The sequence below is a fragment of the Perognathus longimembris genome, chromosome 2 (assembly GCF_023159225.1).
Source record: "Perognathus longimembris pacificus isolate PPM17 chromosome 2, ASM2315922v1, whole genome shotgun sequence".
In the NCBI taxonomy this organism is placed as follows: domain Eukaryota; kingdom Metazoa; phylum Chordata; class Mammalia; order Rodentia; family Heteromyidae; genus Perognathus; species Perognathus longimembris.
In genome coordinates this window covers 44,170,071-44,193,122 of record NC_063162.1, presented here as the reverse complement: position 1 = coordinate 44,193,122, position 23,052 = coordinate 44,170,071, and the positions used below count along the sequence as shown (strand labels likewise).

Genomic DNA, 23,052 nt, shown 5'->3' with positions numbered 1-23,052 from the left:
ATACATATATATATGCCTAAATGATATATATTCCTATTAAGTGATCAGATTTGCCCAAAGCAGGTATACCTAGGTGTATGAATATATATACATTGAGATATAATTGTTATGGCAATAACAAGAACTTTGTTTTCTAGGGAAAAAAAAAGAAATTGGGGCTGGGAATATGGCCTAGTAGCAAGAGTGCCACTAGGCACTCCTAGTGGCCTCGTATACATGAAGCCCTGGGTTCGATTCCCCAGCACCACATTTATAGAAAATGGCCAGAAGTGGCACTGTGGCTCAAGTGGCAGAGTGCTAGCCTTAAGCAAAAAGAAGCCAGGGGCAGTGCTCAGGCCGAGTCCAAGGCCCAGGACTTGCAAAAAAAACAAAACAGAAAAAAGAAATTGATGTGAAGGGTGAAAACTAAACAATGGAATACAATCATGACACAAGCAAGGATAACAACCTACAAGGAGTTTCTAATTCAAAACGGTTTTAACAAGAGACAAGTGGCTCACACCCATCAAGAAACTCCAGAAGCTGAGATATAAATATCATAGTTTGAAGCTAGTCCAGGCAGGAAAGTCCATGAAACTTTATTCCTAATTAACCACCAAAAAGCCAGAAGTGAAGCTGTGGCTCAAGTGGTACAGTGCCAACTTGAGCCAAAAAAGCTCAGCAACAGTACTCAGGCCCTGAGTTCAAGGCTCAGGATTACCAGCAAAAAAAAAACCCAATTTTTAATATGGAAAATATAAACTAACCTGTTGCTGCACACTATACAAGGCCTGCTGAGGTTGTGAATATTGCTGAAAGATGAAAAATATCAGATTATTCAATGAAAAATGTATTAATTTTATACATTCTCAAAAGTGACATTCATACATGAAAACAGAGCCCAAACCAAACTTTCTAGAGTAGCTAAACTTGACTTGAATTGTTTTTCAGATAACAATATGAAAATTTAATTTTGAGTATATAACTCTATTTTCCCATATATGCTGGGCATTATGGTATTTTTTCTTACACATTAACTTTTATCATGAAAGAAGGCATTAATAAAGTCCCATAATTCTTTGTTCCTCAAAACAAGGAAGTAGCATCTCTAGCTAATCTTTTTTTTTTTTTGGCCAGTCCTGGGCCTTGGACTCAGGGCCTGAGCACTGTCCCTGGCTTCCTTTTGCTCAAGGCTAGCACTCTGCCACTTGAGCCACAGCGCCACTTCTGGCCGTTTTCTGTATATGTGGTGCTGGGGAATCGAACCCAGGGCCTCATGTATAAGAGGCAAGCTCTCTTGCCACTAGGCCATATCCCCAGCCCCTAGCTAATCATTTTTATAGTCTGTGTCACATATTAAGAACTTATTAAGTACACACTGCCCTACTATGTAACTGTACCCTTTTTGCACAACACCTTGTCAAAAAAATTTGTGTTCAATTAATAAATAAATTAAATTAAAAAAAAAGAACTTATTAAAAGCCCACCTGTTGCAATGCAGCTGCAGCAGCAGCAGCTTGTTGCTGCAACGCTGCAGTTTGTGTTAACTGATAGTTCGCTGGTGTTTGTGTGGTCAGGCCTGCTGCTGCCAAGGCAGTCTGCTGGGTATAAATGGTAGGAGATGCTCCCAGAAGTGATGGCTGCTGAACACCTAGTGCAGCTAAAATGATATTAAAGGGGAGAAAGGAAAAATCAAGATTATTTTACTTCCTTCTATAGATTTTCCCTGAGATCTTAATTACTAAGAAACAGAAAACACAATTGAACTTAACTGAGGGTACATAGTGAGACCATCTTTCAAAAAAACAAAAACAGCCAGGTGCTGATAGCTAGCACTTGTAATCCTAGGTATTCAGGAGGCTTAGATCTGAGGATTGAGTTTAGAAGCCAACCTGGGCAACGAAGTCTGTGAGACTCTTATCTCCAATTAACTACTCAGAAAATGCCAAAAGTGGAACGTGGCTCAAGTGGTAGAATATTAGCCTTTACTAAAAAGAAGCACAGGAATAGTGCACAAGCCCTGAGTTCAAGCCCAAGAACTGGCACACAAAAAAATAAATAAAACATAAAAAATAATTCAACAGTACAAAGATAAATAACCTGATTAATACATGGACATAGACACATGGCTACTGTATATGATTTTGGTACACTGGGTATTGTACATATGCCTACCTGATCTAGGGAAGGGAAAGAAAAAGGAAGGTGTAAGATATCACAAGATATGTACTCACTGCCCTGTTATGTAACTGTACCCCTTTTGCACAACACCTTGTCAACAAAATTTAATAAAAATAATTTTAAAAAAATACATGGGCATAGAAAGGACCTGAATAAACATTCCTCAAAAGTGATATCACAAGGGCTGGGAACATAGCCTAGTGGCAAGAGTGCTTGACTTCTATACAATGAAGCCCTGGGTTCAATTCCCCAGCACCACATATATAGAAAAGTCAGAAGTGGCACTGTGGCTCAAGTGGCAGAGTGCTAGCCTTGAGCAAAGAGAAGCCAGGGACAGTGCTCAGGCCCTGAGTCCAAGGCCCAGGACTGGCAAAAAAAAAAAAAGTGATATCACAGGGCTGGGAATATGGCCTAGTGGCAAGAGTGCTTCCCTCATATACATGAAGCCCTGGGTTCGATTCCCCAGGACCACATATATAGAAAACGGCCAGAAGTGGCGCTGTGGCTCAAGTGTCAGAGTGCTAGCCTTGAGCAAAAACAGAAGCCAGGGACAGTGCTCAGGCCCTGAGTCCAAGGCCCAGGACTGGCCAAAAAGAAAGTGATATAACATCTAATAGGTCTATGAAAAAATGTCCAGCGCCACTAATCCTTAGGGAAGTAATGAAAGTTAATGTCATGAGTTATCATCTTGTACCTGTTAGAACAATTATAGTAAGAGGGAAACACAGACAAGGTATAACTTTCAGTGGTGCAGTGCTTGCCTAGCATAGGCAAAACTCTGAGTTTGATTCCCAGCTCCAAGTGGGAGGGAGCCAATGCATATAAACACAGACAGACAGACATAAAACTAATGATAACTAACAACTGCTGGCAAGGATGTGGAACCCTTTGTACACTGGGTTTTTTTAAATGTTTTTTTGTTTTGGTTTTTTGTTGCCAGTCCTGGGGCTTAAACTCAGGGCCTGAGCACTGTCCCTGGCTTCTTTTTGCTTAAGGCTAGCACTCTGCCACTTGAGCCACAGCACCACCTCTGGCTTTTTTTATATATGGGGTCCTGAGGAATCGAACCTAGGGCTTCATGTATATGAGGCAAGCACTCTTGCCACTAGGCCATATACCCAGCGCCCCTTTGTACACTGTTGATGGGAGTGTAAGTTATTAGTATCATGGAAACAGTAGGGAAGAGCCTCAAAAAAGTAAAACTAGGGGGGCTGGGGATATAGCCTAGTGGCAAGAGTGCCTGCCTCGGATACACGAGGCCCTAGGTTCGATTCCCCAGCACCACATATACAGAAAACGGCCAGAAGCGGCGCTGTGGCTCAAGTGGCAGAGTGCTAGCCTTGAGCGGGAAGAAGCCAGGGACAGTGCTCAGGCCCTGAGTCCAAGGCCCAGGACTGGCAAAAAAAAAAAAAAAAAAAAAAAAAAAAAGTAAAACTAGAACTACCGTATAATCCACCAATGGATATATATCTAAAGGATATGAAACTAATATAGTCTATATCCAAAGAATCTTTATCAACAGTTTAAAAGGAACTCAGGTCAAAAAAATTTTTTTAAATTTATTTTTTGTGCTTATGGGATACCAAGGAATTGAATCCAGGGCCTTATACATGCTAGGCAAGCAGTCTAACACTAAGCCTTATTCCTCACCTCTCAGGTCAATTTTTTTTTTTTTAACCAGTTCTGCGGCTTGGACTCAGGGCCTGAGCACTGTCCCTGGCTTCTTTTTACTCAAGGCTAACACTCTGCCACTTGAGCCACAGCGCCCCTTCTGGCCGTTTTCTATATATGTGGTGCTGAGAAATCCAACCCAGGGCTTCTTGCATGGGAGGCAAGCACTCTACCACTAGGTCATGTTCCCAGCCCTGCGTCAAAAAGCACTATGCAAACATGTACAAACTTTTTCTGTATAAGAATACAGTACATGGGGCTAGGGATGTGGCCTAGTGGTAGAGTACCTGCATTGCATACATAAAGCCCTGGGTTCAATTCCTTAGCATCACATATATAGAAAAAAGCCAAAAGTGGCCCTGTGGCTCAAGTGATAGTGCTAACCTTGAGCAAAAGGAAGCCAGGGACAGTGCTCAGGCCCCAAGTTCAAGCCCCAGCTGGAGCTGGTGACTCATGCCTATAATCCTAGCTACTCAGAGGAGGAGGAGGGTTGAAGTTCAAAGCCAGCCCAGGCAGGAAAGTCCCCATGTGACTCTTATCTCCAATTAACTACCAGAAAACCAGAAGTGGCACTGTGGCTCAAAGTGGTAGAGAGCTAGCCTTGAGCAAAAGAGCTCAGAGACAGTGGCCAGGCCCTGAGTTCAAGCCCCATGATCAACCAAAAAGAATATAGTACAGCTATGTACACAGCATTTATATTGGAGCTCATTGCACAGGTAACTTTCTTAGAATCTTGGACAATTGGACAATCCTTGGACAATTTGCTGCAGCCTTCAAAATTCTTTTTCTTCTGGTGCCAGTCCTGGGGCTTGAGCTTTCCTGTCTAGGCTGGCTTTGAACTTTGATCCTCAGATCTAAGCTTTCTGTGTAGCTAGGATTACAGGCATGAGCTGCAGTGCTTAGCTCAAGATTCCTTTCTAACTAAATAAGCCCAATAGAGCACAATGTCTGAAAATATTCATGACCAATAACTTAAGAATAAGTTGGCAGACATGGCTCACACCTACAATCTTAGCTACATAGGAAGTGGAGAGCAAGAAAGACCTGGAATATAACAGTTTGAAGTTAGACCGGGAAGAAAAATCACTAAGACTCTAGTCCAAAAGCTGGAGTTGTGGCTCAAGTGATAAAGTCCCACTGCCAGCCCCAGCCAGGCACCAGTGGCTCAAGCTTGTAATCCTAGCTACTCAGGAGGCTGAGGTCTGAGGATCATAGTTCAAATCCAACATAGGCTGAAAAGTCTCCATGAGACACTTATCTACAATAAACCACTCACAAACCAGAAGTGCTAGCCTAGAGCACAATGAGACTCAGGGACCATGCCCAGGCACTGAGCTCAAGCCCCAGGACTGACCAAAACAACAAAAAAAAATTAAGTTGGAGGTATTGTGATAAAATGCTAGTCTTGAATTCAAGTGAACAAGAATGAGAGCCCCTGAGTTCAAACCCCAGTACTGGCAAAAGGAATGGTAATTTCTACATTATTTTTAGAAGAAAGAGTCAGAAATACAGGCACAAAGATCAAAAAGATAATTTTGAGGGAGGTGGGGGGTACATTACAGTAGTAAAACATCTGCCTAGTTTGCACTAATTCCGGTGTCAATTCCCAGCAACACTAAAGGAAAAAGAAAGTAATGTGATTAAACAACTGTGTTAAACTATTTATACTATATACTCTCCTCAGATACTGATATATCTGGCCTGTTCTAGTAATTGCTTTTTTTTGGGGGGGGGGGGGCAGTGCTGGGCCTTGGACTCAGGGCCTAAGCACTGTCCCTGGCTTCTTTTTGCTCAAGGCTAGCACTCTGCCACTTGAGCCACAGCGCCACTTCTGGCCATTTTCTATATATGTGGTGCTGAAGAATCGAACCCAGGGCTTCATGTATAGGAGGCAAGCACTCTTGCCACAAGGCCATATTCCCAGCCCCTAGTAATTGCTTTAAAAAAAAACAAAAAAAAAAAGTGAAAGTGGCATCTGAACTACTATTCTTTTGTGCATGTGTGCTAGTACCTGGACCTGAACTCAGGACCTGATCTTGCATAGCTTTCTCGCTCATGGCTGGCACTCTACCACTTGAGAATGAGGTCAGTCCTACATTATTATTTTGATGAAATCTTTATTTGGGGGGAAGTGGGAGGTGAGTAATGGGGTTTCAACTCAGTGCCTTGCACTTTCTAGGCTTGTGCTCTATCACTGAGCAACAACTCCAACCCTTTCTTCTTGCACTGGTTATTTTGCGTGTGCCGGTATGGGGACCTGAACCTGGCATTTCAAACTCTCTTTAAGGCTTCTTTTTTATTCATAGCTGGTGCTCTACCACTTGAGCCATCCCTCTAGTTCAGCACTTTGCTAAGTAATTGGAGATGGTTTTTGAATCATGATTCTCCACATCTCAGCCTCCTGAGTAACTAGGATTACAGGTGGGAGTCACTGCCACCCAGCTAGGCTCTCACATTTTGCTAAGTATGGAACCTGGACCCTGGTTGTTCTTTTGTTTGCTTTCTCTTTTGACTCACTAGATTGACACTTTTCATCCTTGCTGGAATGACAGGTGTCTGTTACCACACCCAGCTTCTTCCATTGAAACAGAAGTATCATGAACTTTTCTGCCTAGTCTAACCTGGAACCACAATTCTCTTGATCTCAGCTGCCCATGTGACTGGGATGACTGCATACAGCAACTGACTGAGAAGGGATTTCAAGTACATGTTCCAGATAGAGAGGATTACAGCACTTAGCTATGATTTTGGTTTTTATGTGGGATGGCCGGGTATCAAGGCCTGACCTCAGGGCTTTGTACTCTTACTCTACTTCCTTGCTAACAGCCAGCAACTCTACCATGTGAGGTATACCTCCAGTCTGGCATTTTGCTATTTAATTCAAGATGGAATCTCACAGATTATTCTGCCAGGGCTGGATGTGAATCATGATCCTCCAGGCCTAGCCTCCTGAGTAGCTAGGACATTCGGTACTCAGCTTGATCAAATCCTTTTAATGTGTTTTGCTGACTTTTTTTCAAAGTATATTTGAAGCTGTTAACAGAAAATGTAGCAGTTATATTTAGTTTAAAATGTTCGCCAGGGGCTGGGAATATGGCCTAGTGGCAAGAGAGCCTGCCTCGTATACATAAAGCCCTGGGTTCAATTCCCCAGTACCACATTTATGGAAAACGGCCAGAAGTGGCGCTGTGGCTCAAGTGGCAGAGTGCTAGCCTTGAGCAAAAGGAAGCCAGGGACAGTGCTCAGGCCCTGAGTCCAAGGACCAGGACTGGCAAATAAATAAATAAATAAAAAATAAAATGTTTGCCAGGTGCTGATAGTTCACATCTGTAATCCTAAACTGCACAATGGCGAGATCTGAAGATTGTGGTTCCTAGCCAGCTCCAGCAGAAAAGTCGGTGAGACTGTTATCGCCAATAAATCATCAAAAAAGCTAGAAATAGAGCTGTGGTTCAAGTGGTAGGGTGCTAGCCTTGAGCAAAAATCTCAAGGACAGCACCCAGGCCCCGAGTTCAAGCCATTGGACCAGCCTCCCCAAAAAGGAAAAAAAAAATGTATTTAGGTAGCTTGAGGTATGACTCAAGTGGTAGAGTGCCAGCTGAGAGTAAATAAGCAAAGAACCAGGTCCCAAGTTCAAGCAACAGGACTAAGATATATACATACATAAACACACACGAGAAAATATATTCTTAGTTGGATGTGGTTGTAGTGTGTATCTATAATCCCAGCTACAAAGGAGGATATTTAGAAGGATCAGGATTGGAGGCCTGTCTTGGACAAAAATGAGAGACCCAACTTGAAAAATAGTGAAAGAAAAAGAGAAATCTCTCTTGAAATCAGGTACAACGCAGGTATAGGTTAATTACTCAAAAGCCAAAAATAAAAAATAAATTTAAGTCAGGTGCCAGTGGCTCATACCTGTAATCCTAGTTTCTCAGGAGGCTAAGATTTGAGGATTGTGGTTTGAAGCCAGCCTGGGCTGCAAAGTCTGTGAGACTCTTTTCTCCAATAAACTACTCAAAAAAGCCAGAAGTGGCTGTGGCTCAAGTGGTAGAGAGCTCAGGGAGAGTGCGTAGGCCCAGAGCTCAAGCCTCAGGAACAGCAAATAATATACAAACACCTAAATAAATTTAACTTACACAGAAATTTGCTTAGTTCTGAGAATTTCCTCTAATAATTAGATAATGATTAGTCACAAAGGAGTTAAGTCACAAGGCAAGTGAGAAAATACTACTCAGGACATAGGCCAAAATACAGCACCTAGAAGCTAGGTATTGTATTCAAAGCAGTATCACTGGAGAGTTACATATGGGACCTATTCTTCAATTTTTATAGGAAAACTAAGCCTGTACGGTAACAAATACTTGCCTACCCACTGAAAGGAAGTGTGTGTCAGCAAGATCTCATATTTTAAAGAATTCTAATTAATGGTATGTTTGAGACTATCCAGAAGTAATTTCAAACAGCACCAAACGGCATTATCTACAAATTACAGAAAGAAGAAACATGTTTACTATTTGTTTCGACAAAAATCAATAAGCCTTTGATGTCTCTTGCTCAATCTTAAAAATAAATGTCTGTAGCATACATTCAAATAATTACAATATAAATGTAAAGAACTATAGACAACAGAATACTACCATAACAGCTATTTTATTGGTTCAACAGAAACATGAACTTAAAACAAAATGTATGGGGCTGGGGATATGGCCTAGTGGCAAGAGAGCTTGCCTCCTATACATGAGGCCCTGGGTTCGATTCCCTAGCACCACATATACAGAAAACGGCCAGAAGGGGCGCTGTGGCTCAAGTGGCAGAGTGCTAGCCTTGAGCAAAAGGAAGCCAGGGACAGTGCTCAGGCCCTGAGTCCAAGGCCCAGGACTGGTAAAAAAAAAAAAAAAAAAATGTATGCAGTTGAGCTAAACATGCTTAGCTTATCAAAGCATGGAGGCATAAAACTTGCTTCTGGAAGCACAGAAGTTACTAATAATCCCAGTTTCTGTCTCAACCAACTCTAAGTCTCTCTTTTTTTTTTTTTTTTTTGGCCAGTCCTGGGGCTTGGACTCAGGGCCTGAGCACTGTCCCTGGCTTCCTTTTGTTCAAGGCTAGCACTCTGGCACTTGAGCCACAGCGCCACTTCTGGCCGTTTTCTGTATATGTGGTTCTGGGGAATAGAACCCAGGGCCTCATGACAAGGCAAGCTCTCTTGCCACTAGGCCATATCCCCAGCCCTGTAAGTCTCTCTCTTTTTTTTTTTTTGCCAGTCCTGGGGCTTGGACTCAGGGCCTGAGCACTGTCCCTGGCTTCTTCCCGCTCAAGGCTAGCACTCTGCCACTTGAGCCACAGCGCCGCTTCTGGCCGTTTTCTGTATATGTGGTGCTGGGGAATCGAACCTAGGGCCTCTTGTATCCGAGGCAGGCACTCTTGCCACTAGGCTATATCCCCAGCCCCCTCTAAGTCTCTCTTGATTTAAGGAGTTAGATCTGAATGAAATATGATCTATAAAATTATTCTCAATTATCTACAGAAGAAATGGCTACACTTTACTCCTTCAAGAGTAATTAAAAACACTGTAAGACCTGGGAATGTGGCTTAGTGGTGGAGTGCTTCCCTAACATGCATAAAGCCCTGGGTTCAATTCTTTAGTACCACATAAATAGAAAAAGCCAGAAGTGGCGCTGTGTAGAGTGCCAGCTTTGAGTAAAAAAAAGCTCAAGGATGATGCCCAGGCCCTGAGTTCAAGCCCCAGGATGGGGGGGGGGGGGAGAGGGACAACAATATTATAAGGTACCTTTTCATTTTTTTATAATGTGTATTTTATTATCATTATCATTTTTTGCCAGTCCTGGGCACTGTCCCTGGCTTCTTTTTTTTTGCTCAAGGCTAGCACTCTGCCACTTGAGTCACAGCGCCACTCCTGGTCGTTTTCTGTATATGTGGTGCTGGGGAATCGAACCCAGGGCTTCATGTATATGAGGCAAGCACTCTTTGCCACTAGGCCATATCCCCAGTCCCCTTTTCATTTTTTTTAAGGAAAAAGATCACCTAGCTAAGTAATAATTTCCATGCATTTTAAAATAGATCAGGCAATGCTTCAGCAACTAACCTCTAATCACAAGACAGGTATTTTAGGTAAAACACAGCAATGAACAACATGGATCAAAAACTAAAATAGAAGCCAACTGTGGTGGTACATACATCTGATCCCAGCCTTAGGGAGAGTAAAATAGGTGAAAGAAGTTCAAAGCCTAGGATAAATATAAAGACTTGGTCTGAAAAAGCACAACAGTAACACAATTACATTCAACGGCATAAGCCAAAACTTTTCTAAGTACTCAAAACTCATTCTGTAGAATCCTTAGTGACACTTATTTCAAACTATAAACACTACTGGCTTATTACATATAAGTAAAAAATCCAGGCAGGTGTGGTGGTACACGTTTATAATACCAGCACTGAGGACAAAATAACAGAAAGCTATCCCAGCACTGGGGAGGCTGAGGGCAGAACTGAAAGCTCAAGGCCAGAATGCACAACAAAGTAAGATCCTGTTTTAAAAAGGAAGACAACTATAAAAGTTGTTAAATATGATCTGATCGGTAAATCAAGAAATAGTTAAATATAAATAAATAAAATTCTTCCTAAGAAAATGGGGAGCCTGGCACAGTGGCTCACATCTGTAATCCCACCTATTCAGGAGGAGGAGATTAGGAGGATCAGTTTGAGGCCAGTCTAGGCAAAGGGCTGGGAAGGTGAGTCAAGTGGTAGATCCACAGCCTACCCAAGGGTGAGGCCTCAAGTTCAAACTGCAGAACTGATGCCCCTCTCCCCCAAATAATTTTTAAAAAAAAAGTTTAAGGGCTTAAAATACACACACACACACACACACACACACACACACACACACACAGGCCCTCCCAACCTTCATTCTGAGCTAGGTGTGGTACAAGCCTGTAATTCAGCACTCAGGAGGTCCAGGCAGGACACCAGTTTGAGGGCAGACTGGATATGTAATGAGTTTCCAAGGCAGGCTGGGCAACATCATAAGTTAATAAGTCTTCACAAATAAAGGACACACAATTTGGGATACATCATTTGCAAATATTTTGTCATATCATGCACAGCCTAAACCAACATAGTCATGAGAGGGTTCTCCCTCCCTCCCCACTTCATCCCACATATTTACAGTAGCCTGACCTGGCTGTGATACTGCAGTGGCTGTAAACTGAGTAGCCCAGGGTGGATTCTTCTGTCCTCCAAACTGAGCCATGATGCAAAGGGTGAAAATACCTCCACTGTTTCTCTTCTATAGCAGCGATCTATTAAGAAAAGGATCCATGTTTCAAAGTTCAAACCAAAATTACAAACCTCATCAAAGGGTATCTGAAATCGTGTATCAAGGACATCCCTCCTAAATAGAAACAAAAATTAGGAGGTAGAAAAGGTGCACACGAACATTTGAAATAAGGCAAAAAAAAAATCTTACATCAACCGAATCGCCAAAAGTATCTTATTTTTTTTAAGGGGTAGACTTCAAAGAAAGGTACTTCCCTCCAGGACTACAGACCGTCACATTTACACGGAAAACCATCTGCCGTTATCTACTCGATTGTAATGAGATCTATATAGGCTGTTTTTTGGGGGGCGAGGGGTTGAAAACTGATATCGAGCAGAAATGAAACCAGTAACGGAAATTCGCATGAGACCCACCCCCCGAATAAAAATAAAAGACCATTTTAAAAACGATCCGCTCTTCTTTATCGAGTGTGGAGAGATAGTGCATCCTCCAGAAGCCCTCTGGGAAGACCCTCTCTCCCTCCCAAATCAAGCCAGAACCGCGACGATCCCGGTGCGCGCTGCTCCGGCGTGCTGGCCACCACTCCCTCCGAACGACGCGCAGGAGCGCGGCCATCCATCTTCCGCGGGCCCCAGCTTCCTGCTGGCCAGGCGCGGAGCCGGGCAGGAGGAACCGGCCGCCCCTGCTTCACGCCGGAAGGAGCGCTAACCCGGCACACTCACCGCCCGGGACATCCCGGACGCCAGGCCCCAAGGAGAGCGCCTCCATCCCCACCCCTCCGAACCCCGCATCCCCAACCCGGAGGCTCTCGGCGCCTCCCTTCCCCCCTCCCCCGCCCCGGAAGCCGAGAAGCTAACACCTCGTCGGTGAGGACGCGAGGGGCGTCGGAGCGGCCTCCGGGGAGCCAGGCCGAGGGTCGCGGGCAGCGCGCGGGCCGCCGCGGGGCCAGGAGCGCAGCGGCGGGAGGAGGGGAGGCCGCGCGGGGCCTGCTCCGACCCGCACAAAAGGGACCGTGTCCCTCCCGCCTCGGTCCCACGAGAGCCCCACCGTCGCCGGCCTGCAGCTGCTGGGTCACGAAAACTGGCACCCCCGACCCTTCAGAGCATCCGCAGAGATGTTAGGAACCTTGGCTCGGCCACCCGTTACTCTAACCACAAGATAACCAGACCTTCACCTGAGTCGGGTCCCGACTAACACCGAAGCCATTTCAAATCCGTCAGCCGTGCGCGCATGCGCCAACTTCCCGTCTAGTTCCACGCCGTTCCCCTCCCCAGCTGCTGAAAGAATGACGCTTACGGCCTTACGTCCTACGTGCGCGCTCCTCTCGCTCTCTTGACGCTCGTCCCTTGGACTACGCCGCCAGAACGGGAGCGCGCCTGAGAAGGGTTACCTAGGCTTCGCTGAACAATGAGCCGCGACGTGCCTCGAAGCCTGCGCTGGGGAAAAAGCCTGGGAAGGAGACAAAATGGTGGTCACGTGACCTGGGCAGCCCGCCGCCATTTTGTTTTGTTTCCTCTACAATTACTTGAAAAAAATGTTTTATAACAGCTGCCTTCTAAATTCAGATGTAATTCAATTTAACATACACTTCACCATGTATAATTTTAGTTTCTCTCTAAAGGAAGCTTTGTGTTTGCAGAGGGAGTTTTGTGTCCTCCTCATGATGAGTTACTAGGCCTGGAGATCTTGGGTCCTTGTGCATGAGCCTCCCTAGAAGCTGGGATTAAAGGTGTGAGAAAAATGGAGAACCGAAAAGGAATAGGGCTAGGACTGCTTATTGCCTGCAAGGGGCACATGCCTTGGCGTGGGTTTGGAGGTTGTGCCAAGGACTGGATTTGGATGTGGGCTTATATTGGTCTAAGCACGGCAGCAGGATATTTTAAAATGGGCCACCTCTGGCCTTTTCTATATATGTGGTGCTGGGGAATCGAACCCAGGGCTTTATGTATACGAGACAAGCACTCTTGCCATTAGGCCATATTCACAGCCCCACTGGTCACTTTTTTTTTTTTTCTGTCGGTGGTGGGGCTTGAACTCTGGGCCTGGACACTGTCTCTGAGCTTTATGAGCTCAAGGCTAGCTTCCTAGCTATTGAGCCACAGCGCCACTTCCAGTTTTTCTGGTGGTTAATTGAAGGGTCGTCCTGGACTTTTCCTACTGGGGCTGGCCTTAACTGCGTTCCTCAGATCTCAGCCTCCAGAGTAGCTAGGATTACAGACTTGAGCCAACGGTGCCTGGCTTGGTCACATATTTTTCTCAACTAAACTGGATGCTAAAATGATGCTAATTTCTTCTAGTATCTAATTATGTCTTTTTTTTTTTTCTCCGTCCTTTTCTTATGGTCGATTTGGAGGTAAGAGTCTCATGGACATTCTTGCCTGGGCTGACTTTGAATCTCAATCCTCACATGCCATACTGGGTAGCTAAGATTACAGATGTGAGCCACCAACACTGGGCACCATCTTCCAACTATTAATCTTTGTTTTTATTTTCATAGACATTTCCCTCATTGAGCCTATGTACTAACTGCACTTACAGTCCAGCCCTCTGGGGCTTGAGGCAGGAAGATGGTGACTTTGAAGACACCTTGGTTTACACAGCCAAAAGAAGTTCACCTCATGCTTGACAAGCTAGCACCATCCAGAAAAAAATCCTCCATTACAGGAAGCAAAGGAAGGGTGACATTTTCCAAAAAGAATTGAGTCGCTCATTACCTGACAATGAAATGGTATCCTTTTTAATAAATAATACCTGAATAATAACAAGAAAATTATATTTTAAAAATCTTCTATTAGGCTGGGTGCTGGTGGCTCATGCCTGCAATCCTAGCTTCTCAGGAGGTTGAGACCTGAGAATCATAGTTCAAACCCAAACTAAAACTCTTACCTCCAACTAACTACCAGAAAACTGGCAGTGGCACTGTGGCTCACAGTGGTAGAGGACTAGCCTTGAGCAAAAGAGCTCTAGGAAAGCACCCAGGCCCTGAGTTCAAGCTCTACAACTGACAACAACATAATAATAATAATAAATCATCTACTACAACTCTCCATAGATAATCTCGATGGTCCTTAGTGGGCATTAAGGCTCGAGGCTGTTGCCTACCACTTGAGCCACACTCCACTTCCAACTTTTGGTAGTTAACTGCAGGTAAGTCTAATAAACTTTACTGCCATGGCTGGCTTTGAACTGGCATCCCTAGATCTCAGTTTCCTGAGTAGCTAGCATTTCGGGCCACACTAATAAAATTCTTGAGAGCAATCATGGCAAAGTGGAAGTATAACTCAGATGGTAGAGCACCAGCTTCGAGTGAAAAAAAAAAAAAAAAGCAAGAGCTTGAGTCCATGAATTCATGCCCCAGTACCAGCACTAAATAAATAACAAATATTATGGAAAGTTTAATAGCTTTAGCATACAGCAAACACCTTCCATCTACTCTACAGAAACAAGATATTACACTGATAGTTAGACAACTTAGACCCATCTGTCTAGTGGTCAGTGAAAGGATATGTCCCAGACATCCCAGGGGACCATCAGGAAATAGTGATGGACAGGAGAAAGTCAGAGAGATAGAGATAAAGAGAGAGAGAGAGATTCATCTGCCTGAGTATTATGCCAAGTCGCAAGACCATCACCAAGAAGGCCACCGAGACTCAGACACTCCGAAATGCAAAAGCAAGGCAAGGCTTTATTTAAGCGAGCTACAACTCGGGCCTCGTCCTACCCACCGACACAGCGGAGGTTAGGAGGGAGCCCCGAGCTGTGATTACACAGGGCTTATAAAGGCAAAGAACAAGGTTACAACAATCAGGTGTTCAAGCAAGCAAGATTAGGACACAGGTACAAATCTGATTGGCTCAGGGTTCGATTCTAAAATGGGGTTCACGTGGTAAAATGGGGCCTGACTTCAAAGTCTGGCACTTCATGAGCACTCATTGAAGTTATGTAAGTCCTGTAAAATATCAGGGTCCCAGTGTCTCATGAAGGGGCCACGTGGAGTTCCAAATTTGGGGCCAGGGGCTGGGGATATGGCCTAGTGGCAAGAGAGCTTGCCTCCTATACATGAGGCCCTGGGTTCGATTCCCCAGCACCACATATATGGAAAACGGCCAGAAGTGGCGCTGTGGCTCAAGTGGCAGAGTGCTAGCCTTGAGCAAAAAGAAGCCAGGGACAGTGCTCAGGCCCTGAGTTCAAGGCCCAGGACTGGCAAAAAAAAAAAAAATTTGGGGCCAACTTTGATCCTGAAGCATTTTAGACTGTCCCTGAGTAACCAGCGGAGCATCCCAGTGGGGCTCTGTTCAGTTGACTCCAAAATCGAGTCACGTGTGAGGGAATAAGCAGCTAATTGGAGCCATCACCCACAATTGCTGATTCCCTTGACCTAGCCGAGTGGCCTAAGGTCGGCGGCCTGGTGGCCTTCCCTGGGAGTGGGGCTCTGAACTTGGTGCCAAGATTTCGGTTAGTATGGCGGCTCTGTGGCCTTACAGAAAATACTTCGGTGGTCCTCTGGGTGGGCTTAGGACAGCAAAATAGGTCCCGGGAGCAGCTTGGACCCTCCAGAAATAGGGGAGCAAATACACCGAGGAACTTATCCCAGGTTCGGCACCAAAGAAAGGATATGTCCCAGCCATCCCAGGGAACCATGTGGAGATAGTCACAGACAGGAGAAGAAGGTTCATAAGGTTCCCATGGGAGAGGGAGCAACCTGTCGCCTGCACCTTAATCCAGGTGGTAGCTTCTCTCTGGGGCTAAAGGGGAAGTAGGTAGGTCTTAATAGTGAGTAGGAATGGCTCATTAGGTTCGGGTGGATCTGAGGGCCTGAGGCAGGGGAAATGCTAAGAGAAAGCAAAACTACACCCGGTAGACAGTGTTTTAGCTGAATGTTGAGTGTCTCCAGGAAGGAGGAAGTTGATTTTAAATCCTTTAATGGTACCTTGGAATAAACCCCTCAATCCTTAGTGAATTTGGCTGTTTTTGCTTTTGCTCTAGGAACTTCAGAGAAATATGTTTTATTCTTGAAATGTGAACCTGAGCATGGAATTGAATGTAATAATTTTCAAAAATAAGCCATAGCCACATAATCTCCCAACCTCTCCCCCAACCAATCCTCCCCTGACATGTTGGGGATTGAACCCTAGGCCTTGTACATGCTAGATCACTGACTTACCATTCAGCTACCTCTGAGCTATAGAATGCTTTTTTCCATCTTGAATAACAACTATTTTGTTGTTGTGGTGGTGGTGGTGGTGGTGGTGGCAATACTGGGGCTTGAACTCATATATTACAATGACAACATTTCTTTTCCTTAATCCTTCATCTGATATTCTCATTTTTGAAAACACAACTATAAGCGAGGCAGCTAATGGTTCAAGCCTATAACCTTAGTTACTCAGAAGGCTGAGATCTGAACATCACAGTATAGGTAGTCTGGGCAGGAAAAAGCATGAGACTCTTATCTCCAAGTAATCACCAAAAAGCTGGAAGTGGAGCTGTGGCTCAAGTGGTAGAATGCTAGCCTTGAGCAAGTACACTGATACAGCACCCAGCACCTGTGAAAGAAAGGGAGAAGGGAAAAAAGAAATTAAAGAAGAAAACCGGGAGGAGGAAGGAGAGGAAGAAAGGAAACCCATCAAAAACAAAACAAAACCCTAATAGAGAAAGGCTAGGATTATTGACAATGTTTCCTATCTTTCTTTTCTTTGTTTGTTTCTTCCTTTCTCCCTTTCTTTCTCCCTTTCTCTCTCTTTTTTTTTTTTTTTGGCCAGTCCTGGGGCTTGAACTCAGGGCCTGAGCACTGTCCCTGGCTTCTTCTTGCTCAAGGCTAGCACTCTGCCACTTGAGCCACAGCGCCACTTCTGGCCGTTTTCTGTATATGTGGTGCTGGGGAATCGAACCAAGGGCCTCATGTATACGAGGCAAGCACTCTTGCCGCTAGGCCATATCCCCAGCCCCCCTCTTTCTTTTTTGTCAATCCTGGGCCTTAAATTCAGGGCCTGGGCACTGTCCCTGCTTCTTTTTGCCCAAGTCTAGCACTTTACCACTTGAGCCACAGTTTCACTTGCAGCCTTTTCTGTTTATGTGGTGTTATGTGGAATTGAACCCAGGACTTCAAGCATACTAGGCAACAACTCTACCACTAGGCCACATTCCCAGCCCCTCCTATCTTTTTTTTGCTTCTGGAAAGAAGGAAACAGAGGTTTCTCTCAATTTCTGAGTGCCTAAGGAGACCTCCCCCACCCCGCCCCCCACAAGTTCTCATAAAAAGCCCTGGTACTGGGGCTTGAACTGTTGTGCCAAGTCGCAAGACCACCACCAAGAAGACCACCGAGACTCAGACATCCCGAAATGCAATAGCAAGGCAAGACTTTATTCAAGCGGGGCCACGGCCCGGGCCTTGTCCTACCCACTGACACAGTGGAGGTTAGGAGCCAGCCTCGAGCTGCGATTATACAGAGCTTATAAAGGCCAAAAAACAAAGTTACAGCAATCAGGTGTTTAAGCAAGCAAGATTACAGGTACAAATCTGATTGGCTCAGGGCTCGAGGTATTCTAGGGGCGGTTAGAATTAAGCATTCCCAGTCCTTAGAGTTCTCGATCAGCTGGGCCTTAATAAGCTTGTCCTGGGTTTGCTCACAGGGCCTGCTTATTTTCAGGTTCATGTGGTAAAGTGGGGCCTGACTTCAAAGTCTGGCACTTCATTTCCTCCCTTCTGCTAGGTAACTCGAGAACCAATCGTGGTTCTCCTTGCTTAGTCTGATTCTGACTGAGAATCGGTAGGGATAGATTGGTATTGTGCCCGCAAGACCATAAAAACTCATAACAAATGCAACAGATAAAAACAGTTTTACACCGAAGCCCCAATTCTGACCCTATTTATATTATAGCCAATTTGATTACATACCAACTTTACCATTTGTTACATACTCACTTTAGGGATTGTCTTTCTCACTTTTAGCATGCCAAAACCTTTTAATCTAAAGGAAACATTTTTGTTTTCTCTCTAAAGTCTCTCTTTATATAGTTTTATAATCTGTGTCTTATAAAATTTTAACATATCCCCACTCACACCATCTTTTACTTCCTCACACCATCAGTGACTTACTGGAGCATTCTGACAATTTACTTTTTAAATCCCTTTCTTATCCAGAGGAAACCCTTTCTCCATCCCTTTCTCCAAGGCTTTCTATACTAACCTTCCTCTTTACATTTCCTGGGGCTTCTTTGCTGCAAGAGTTTTAAACTGTCTACATTTTCCGGTTTATCTCAACTACATCAAGGCAATTTGCTGTGACTCCACGCACAGGCTGCTCCTAAGAAGCTAGACCAGAGTCAACTATCATAAGCCAACTATTCTATATCTATATTTTATATTCTATATCTATATTCTATATCATGAGCCAACTATTCTAGAGTAGATTTCTCCAGTTTCCAGTTCCTCCAAGTGCTTAAGGTTGGCTAGTGGCATCTGCAAGATCCACCCCCAGGAGGGCTCCATGAAGATGCCCCCAGCTAGTTTAAATCTCTGTCCAGTTACCTTGGTACCCGGCATACCTGATGGCAGTTACCTCCCTCTCTTCTGAGGTCACACCCTAATCCATCTGGACACATTTTAATACTCTTGGACATACCTCCACCCCAGGCATTGCCTTGAAGTGACTCTCCAGCCTGTCATACATGCTTTGAATTTAGCAGCAGGCCAGTCTGCTTGAAAATTTCTTACAATAAGTTTTAGCAGATCCAAAACACTTTCCAGCAGAAATCAGCTGCGTGTGATAAGAGTCTCATCTGGAGATGTAGATTCTTCCAGATGACTGTTGACTCTCTCCTTGATCCCTGCTCAAATGCAATGGGCAGGGGCCATGGTGTCAGGCAGCGGTGGCTCCCAGGGGTTCCAGTAGAATGTCACACCTTCTGGGTTACCTGCAACTTTCTCCATAGACTGGTTAGAGAAGCTTAACCTAAGTTAACCTAAAGCCTAACTTTAGTCAAATTTCCTAGTATTTTCCTGATTCCTTCTTAAGCATACTAGCTTTTTTTTTTTTTTGCCAGTCCTGGGCCTTGGACTCAGGGCCTGAGCACTGTCCCTGGCTTCTTCCCGCTCAAGGCTAGCACTCTGCCACTTGAGCCACAGCACCACTTCTGGCCGTTTTCTGTATATGTGGTGCTGGGGAATCGAACCCAGGGCCTCGTGTATCCGAGGCAGGCACTCTTGCCACTAGGCCATATCCCCAGCCCCAAGCATACTAGCTTTTGCAGGCTGGAACATTACTGAAATTCAAGACAGCTCAGGCAATCAATGGCCCTTGGGTCATCTTGCCAAGGCAATAAGTTTAAATCAGATGTTTCCAATAAGGCTAGGTTTTTTTTTTTTTCTTTAAAGCCAACATAGGCGGCTTGGCCTGTAACCATTTCTCACAAGTGCAGTCTCTGTATACTGTTACCTCTATTTTCCATGCCTCTAGTTTATCCTGCCTCATCTTTCCAAAAACAACCCTGGTCCCTTGGTCCTAAAAGGGGAGGCTGATGGGCGAAGATCATCCATCTTCTATAACTTCTTCAGGCTGACTCAGGGGCGTTGACCTTACCTAGCCAGGAACCTATAACCTTAGTCTACTTTACCAAGGGCCTGCAGGATCAGATGTCCATTAGGAGCTTTACTCCAAACTGGAAATTACATTCAACATTTTAACTTTCAACTATACAAACTTTTTGGGCTACCTCAGTGTAGCCTTTTAACATTCTAGTTTGCAAAAGGTTTTTCCTGACTGGCTGGGGAACTGATCTCTGATGACCTTTGCAAGCCTTTAACAGATCTCATTAAGGACACAATCTCAGGTCTACAAGCTTTCTTTCCTGAACTTTCTTTCACTGTCAGTCAGGGCTTTGAGTAAATGCAGGGGGTTGGGATTTTAAACTCTCCTCTCATTTGAAACTTACCCTTACTACCCACTCTCACAGATAGTGTGTACTGGGCAAGTTCCTGCCCAGTACACAGACATGGGCATTGGAAAGGCATGCTTACGAACTATTCTTCTAGGACTTCCCGGCTTGGATTAACTTTTGAAAGGCCAAACGGGAGTGACTCTAGGATCTGGCACCATCTCTGCCATCCAAGCAGTGGCTTACTGCCTCTGGATGCTCCATCACTTTTGTCCCAGGAGGAGTGACTTTCCACTGGACTTGGACTCAGGGCCTGAGCGCTGTCCCCCAGCTCTCCAGCTTAAGACTAGCACCCTACCACTTTGAGCTCCACACAACTCCATTCCCAGCACTCTGCTGGCTGATTAGAGACAAGTCTCTCACAGGGACCTTTCTTTGCCCGGGCTGGCTTCGAACCGCAGATTCAGATCAGTGAGTCTTATAAGAGGCCACTTTACTCCAATTAAAAGCAACAAGGTGGTCCACACAGAAGTAGTTTTTTTTTTTTTTTTGTTTTTGTTTTTGTTTTTGGCCAGTCCTGGGGCTTGGACTCAGGGCCTGAGCACTGTCCCCGGCTTCTCTTTGCTCAAGGCTAGCACTCTGCCACTTGAGCCACAGCGCCACTTCTGGCCGTTTTCTGTATATGTGGTGCTGGGGAATTGAACCCAGGGCCTCATGTATACAAGGCAAGCACTCTTGCCACTAGGCAATATCCCCAGCCCCCAAAAGTAGTTTTTAAGGATGCTCTCTTACCTGGAACTTAAGGGCCAGTATTAGATCTTGACAAACTTGTAGGAATTACCTGTGCTTCTCTGTAGGCCTGCTGGAAACTGTTACAAAAAACCTACAAAGAAGCTGGAATGGCAATTAAACATTTTGGTAGCCATAATTCTCCTTTTCTCACTTTGCAATAATTATTTAGGACAAATTTACTTCCAAATTTCTTATCTAGAAATGTATTCTTGATTTCCAAAACCTTTTTACTAACCCAACACTTTAGCTTTTATCTGCATTGGAAAAACTGAAGCTCACAGGCATTCTGAAACCAGGTGCTGCCCTTTGCCTACGTACGAACTGCTTGTTTCAAAAGAGCCTCTTTTTTTTTTCAGTCCCAGTTACTGCATGGCATGAAGACCTTTGAACTCAAGTGACAATTTTTCCTTAATGCAAGGATTACAATCAGAAATAGTTATCCATTCAGCTTTCCAATATATTAGTGAGAAACATTGGCCCATTTTGCCATTTCTTCCTACATACATAGAGTTAATGAGAGTTTACTTCTATCCCCATTAGTTTAATATATATCCTTTTACATCCAAATTTCTGACACTTGGCTCTGATTTTTTTTTGGCCAGTCCTGGGGCTTGGACTCTGGGCCTGAGCACTGTCCCTGGCTTTTTGCTCAAGGCTAGCACTCTGCCACTTGAGCCACAGCGCCACTTCTGGCCATTTTCTATATATGTGGTGCTGGGGAAGTGAACCCAGGGCTTTATGTATCAGAGGCAAGCACTCTTGCCACTAGGCCATATTCTCAGCCCTCTGATATTTTATTTTATTTTATTTTATTAACTATAGTTCCTCTTTAATGCAATGCAAGAATCCTTTAAAGCATTTGGTAATGCCCAAACTTGATGACCATTTGAATTTAAACTTAAACTCACTCAATTTTACATCATACTAACAGTCTTGAACATGTTCACACTCACACATGCACACACACATACATATTCAAAAGATCTTAAAGCATGCAAAATAAGCATCGGGCTGCTCTACCTTCTCTCTGGCCATGGATCATCTTGGCCACAGGCCAGCAGTTCGGTAATAAACTTTCTTTCCTGCCTGAATACCGCATGGTGTTCTCTTTTACTGGCTACCTACTTTAAAAACCTAACACTTAGAGGGAGAGGAGAGAAAGATGGCGCCGAAAGAATAGGGAGGCACCCCGACTCGCACCTAAACTCAGGAACAAGACAAGGATGCCCACTCTCCCCACTTCTGTTCAACATAGTGCTGGAATCCCTAGCCATAACAATAAGGCAAGAGGAGGACATCAAAGGGATCCACGTCGGCAAGGAAGAAATCAAGTTATCCCTATTCGCAGACGACATGATCTTATATCTGAAGGACCCAAAAAACTCAGTACCCAAACTCCTACACCTAATAAACCAATTTGGCAAAGTAGCAGGATACAAAATCAATCCACAAAAGTCAGCAGCTTTTCTGTACACCAGCAATAGACAAACAGAAAAGGAAATTATGGAAACAATTCCATTTACAGTAGCCAAGAAAAGAATAAAGTACCTAGGGATCAACTTAACCAAGGACGTGAGGGACCTATTCAATGAAAACTACAAAAATCTATTAAGGGAAATCAAAGAAGACACAAGGAGATGGAAAGACCTCCCATGCTCATGGGTAGGCAGAATCAATATAGTGAAAATGGCCATATTGCCCAAATTGTTATACAAATTCAATGCAATACCTATCAAAATCCCAGCCACATTCTTCAATGAAATAGAGAAACCAATCCATAAATTCATATGGAACAGCAAAAAACCTAGAGTAGCCAAAGCAATTCTAGGCAAAAAAAAATAGTGCAGGAGGTATCACCATACCAGACTTCAAGCTCTACTACAAGGCCATCATAACAAAAACAGCATGGTATTGGTATAAAAACAGATCGGAAGACCAGTGGATTAGAATTGAAGACCCAGAAATAAAACCGCACTCTTACAGCCAACTGATATTCGACAAAGGAGCTAAAGACATACAATGGAATAAACATAGCCTCTTCAACTACTGGTGCTGGGAGAACTGGGCAGCCATATGCAGAAAACTCAAAGTAGACCCAAGCCTATCACCATGCACCAAGATCAACTCAAAATGGATCAAGGACCTCAATATCAGACCTGAATCCTTGAAACTACTGAAGGACAGAGTAGGAAAGACACTAGAACTTATAGGCACAGGAAGGAACTTCCTGAATAGAGTCCCAGGGGCACAACAAA

The 23,052-nt window shown here is 44.4% G+C and overlaps 1 protein-coding gene and 1 long non-coding RNA gene across 3 annotated transcripts in view; one reads left to right on the top strand and one right to left on the bottom strand.

Annotated features, from left to right (window-relative positions):
• Positions 1–12,484, bottom strand: part of Ccar1 (cell division cycle and apoptosis regulator 1) — a 48,029-nt gene extending 35,545 nt beyond the window's left edge. The window contains exons 1-4 of one of the 2 annotated variants that reach the window (XM_048338902.1): positions 12,303–12,484; positions 11,029–11,150; positions 1,467–1,639; positions 747–791 (exon numbers count right to left, since the gene is read on the bottom strand). In XM_048338902.1, the coding sequence (XP_048194859.1) occupies positions 747–791; positions 1,467–1,639; positions 11,029–11,101 (291 nt within the window). In that variant the 5' untranslated portion in view covers positions 11,102–11,150; positions 12,303–12,484. Of the gene's footprint in view, positions 1–746; positions 792–1,466; positions 1,640–11,028; positions 11,151–12,175; positions 12,280–12,302 lie in introns of those variants that run through there. The other variant, XM_048338903.1, reaches the window with a different exon arrangement.
• Positions 5,799–7,462, top strand: LOC125346397. The gene is made up of 3 exons (XR_007209925.1): positions 5,799–6,314; positions 7,289–7,290; positions 7,450–7,462. It is a non-coding gene; the product is annotated as an uncharacterized LOC125346397 (long non-coding RNA).
• Positions 12,485–23,052: the final 10,568 nt, after the last annotated feature.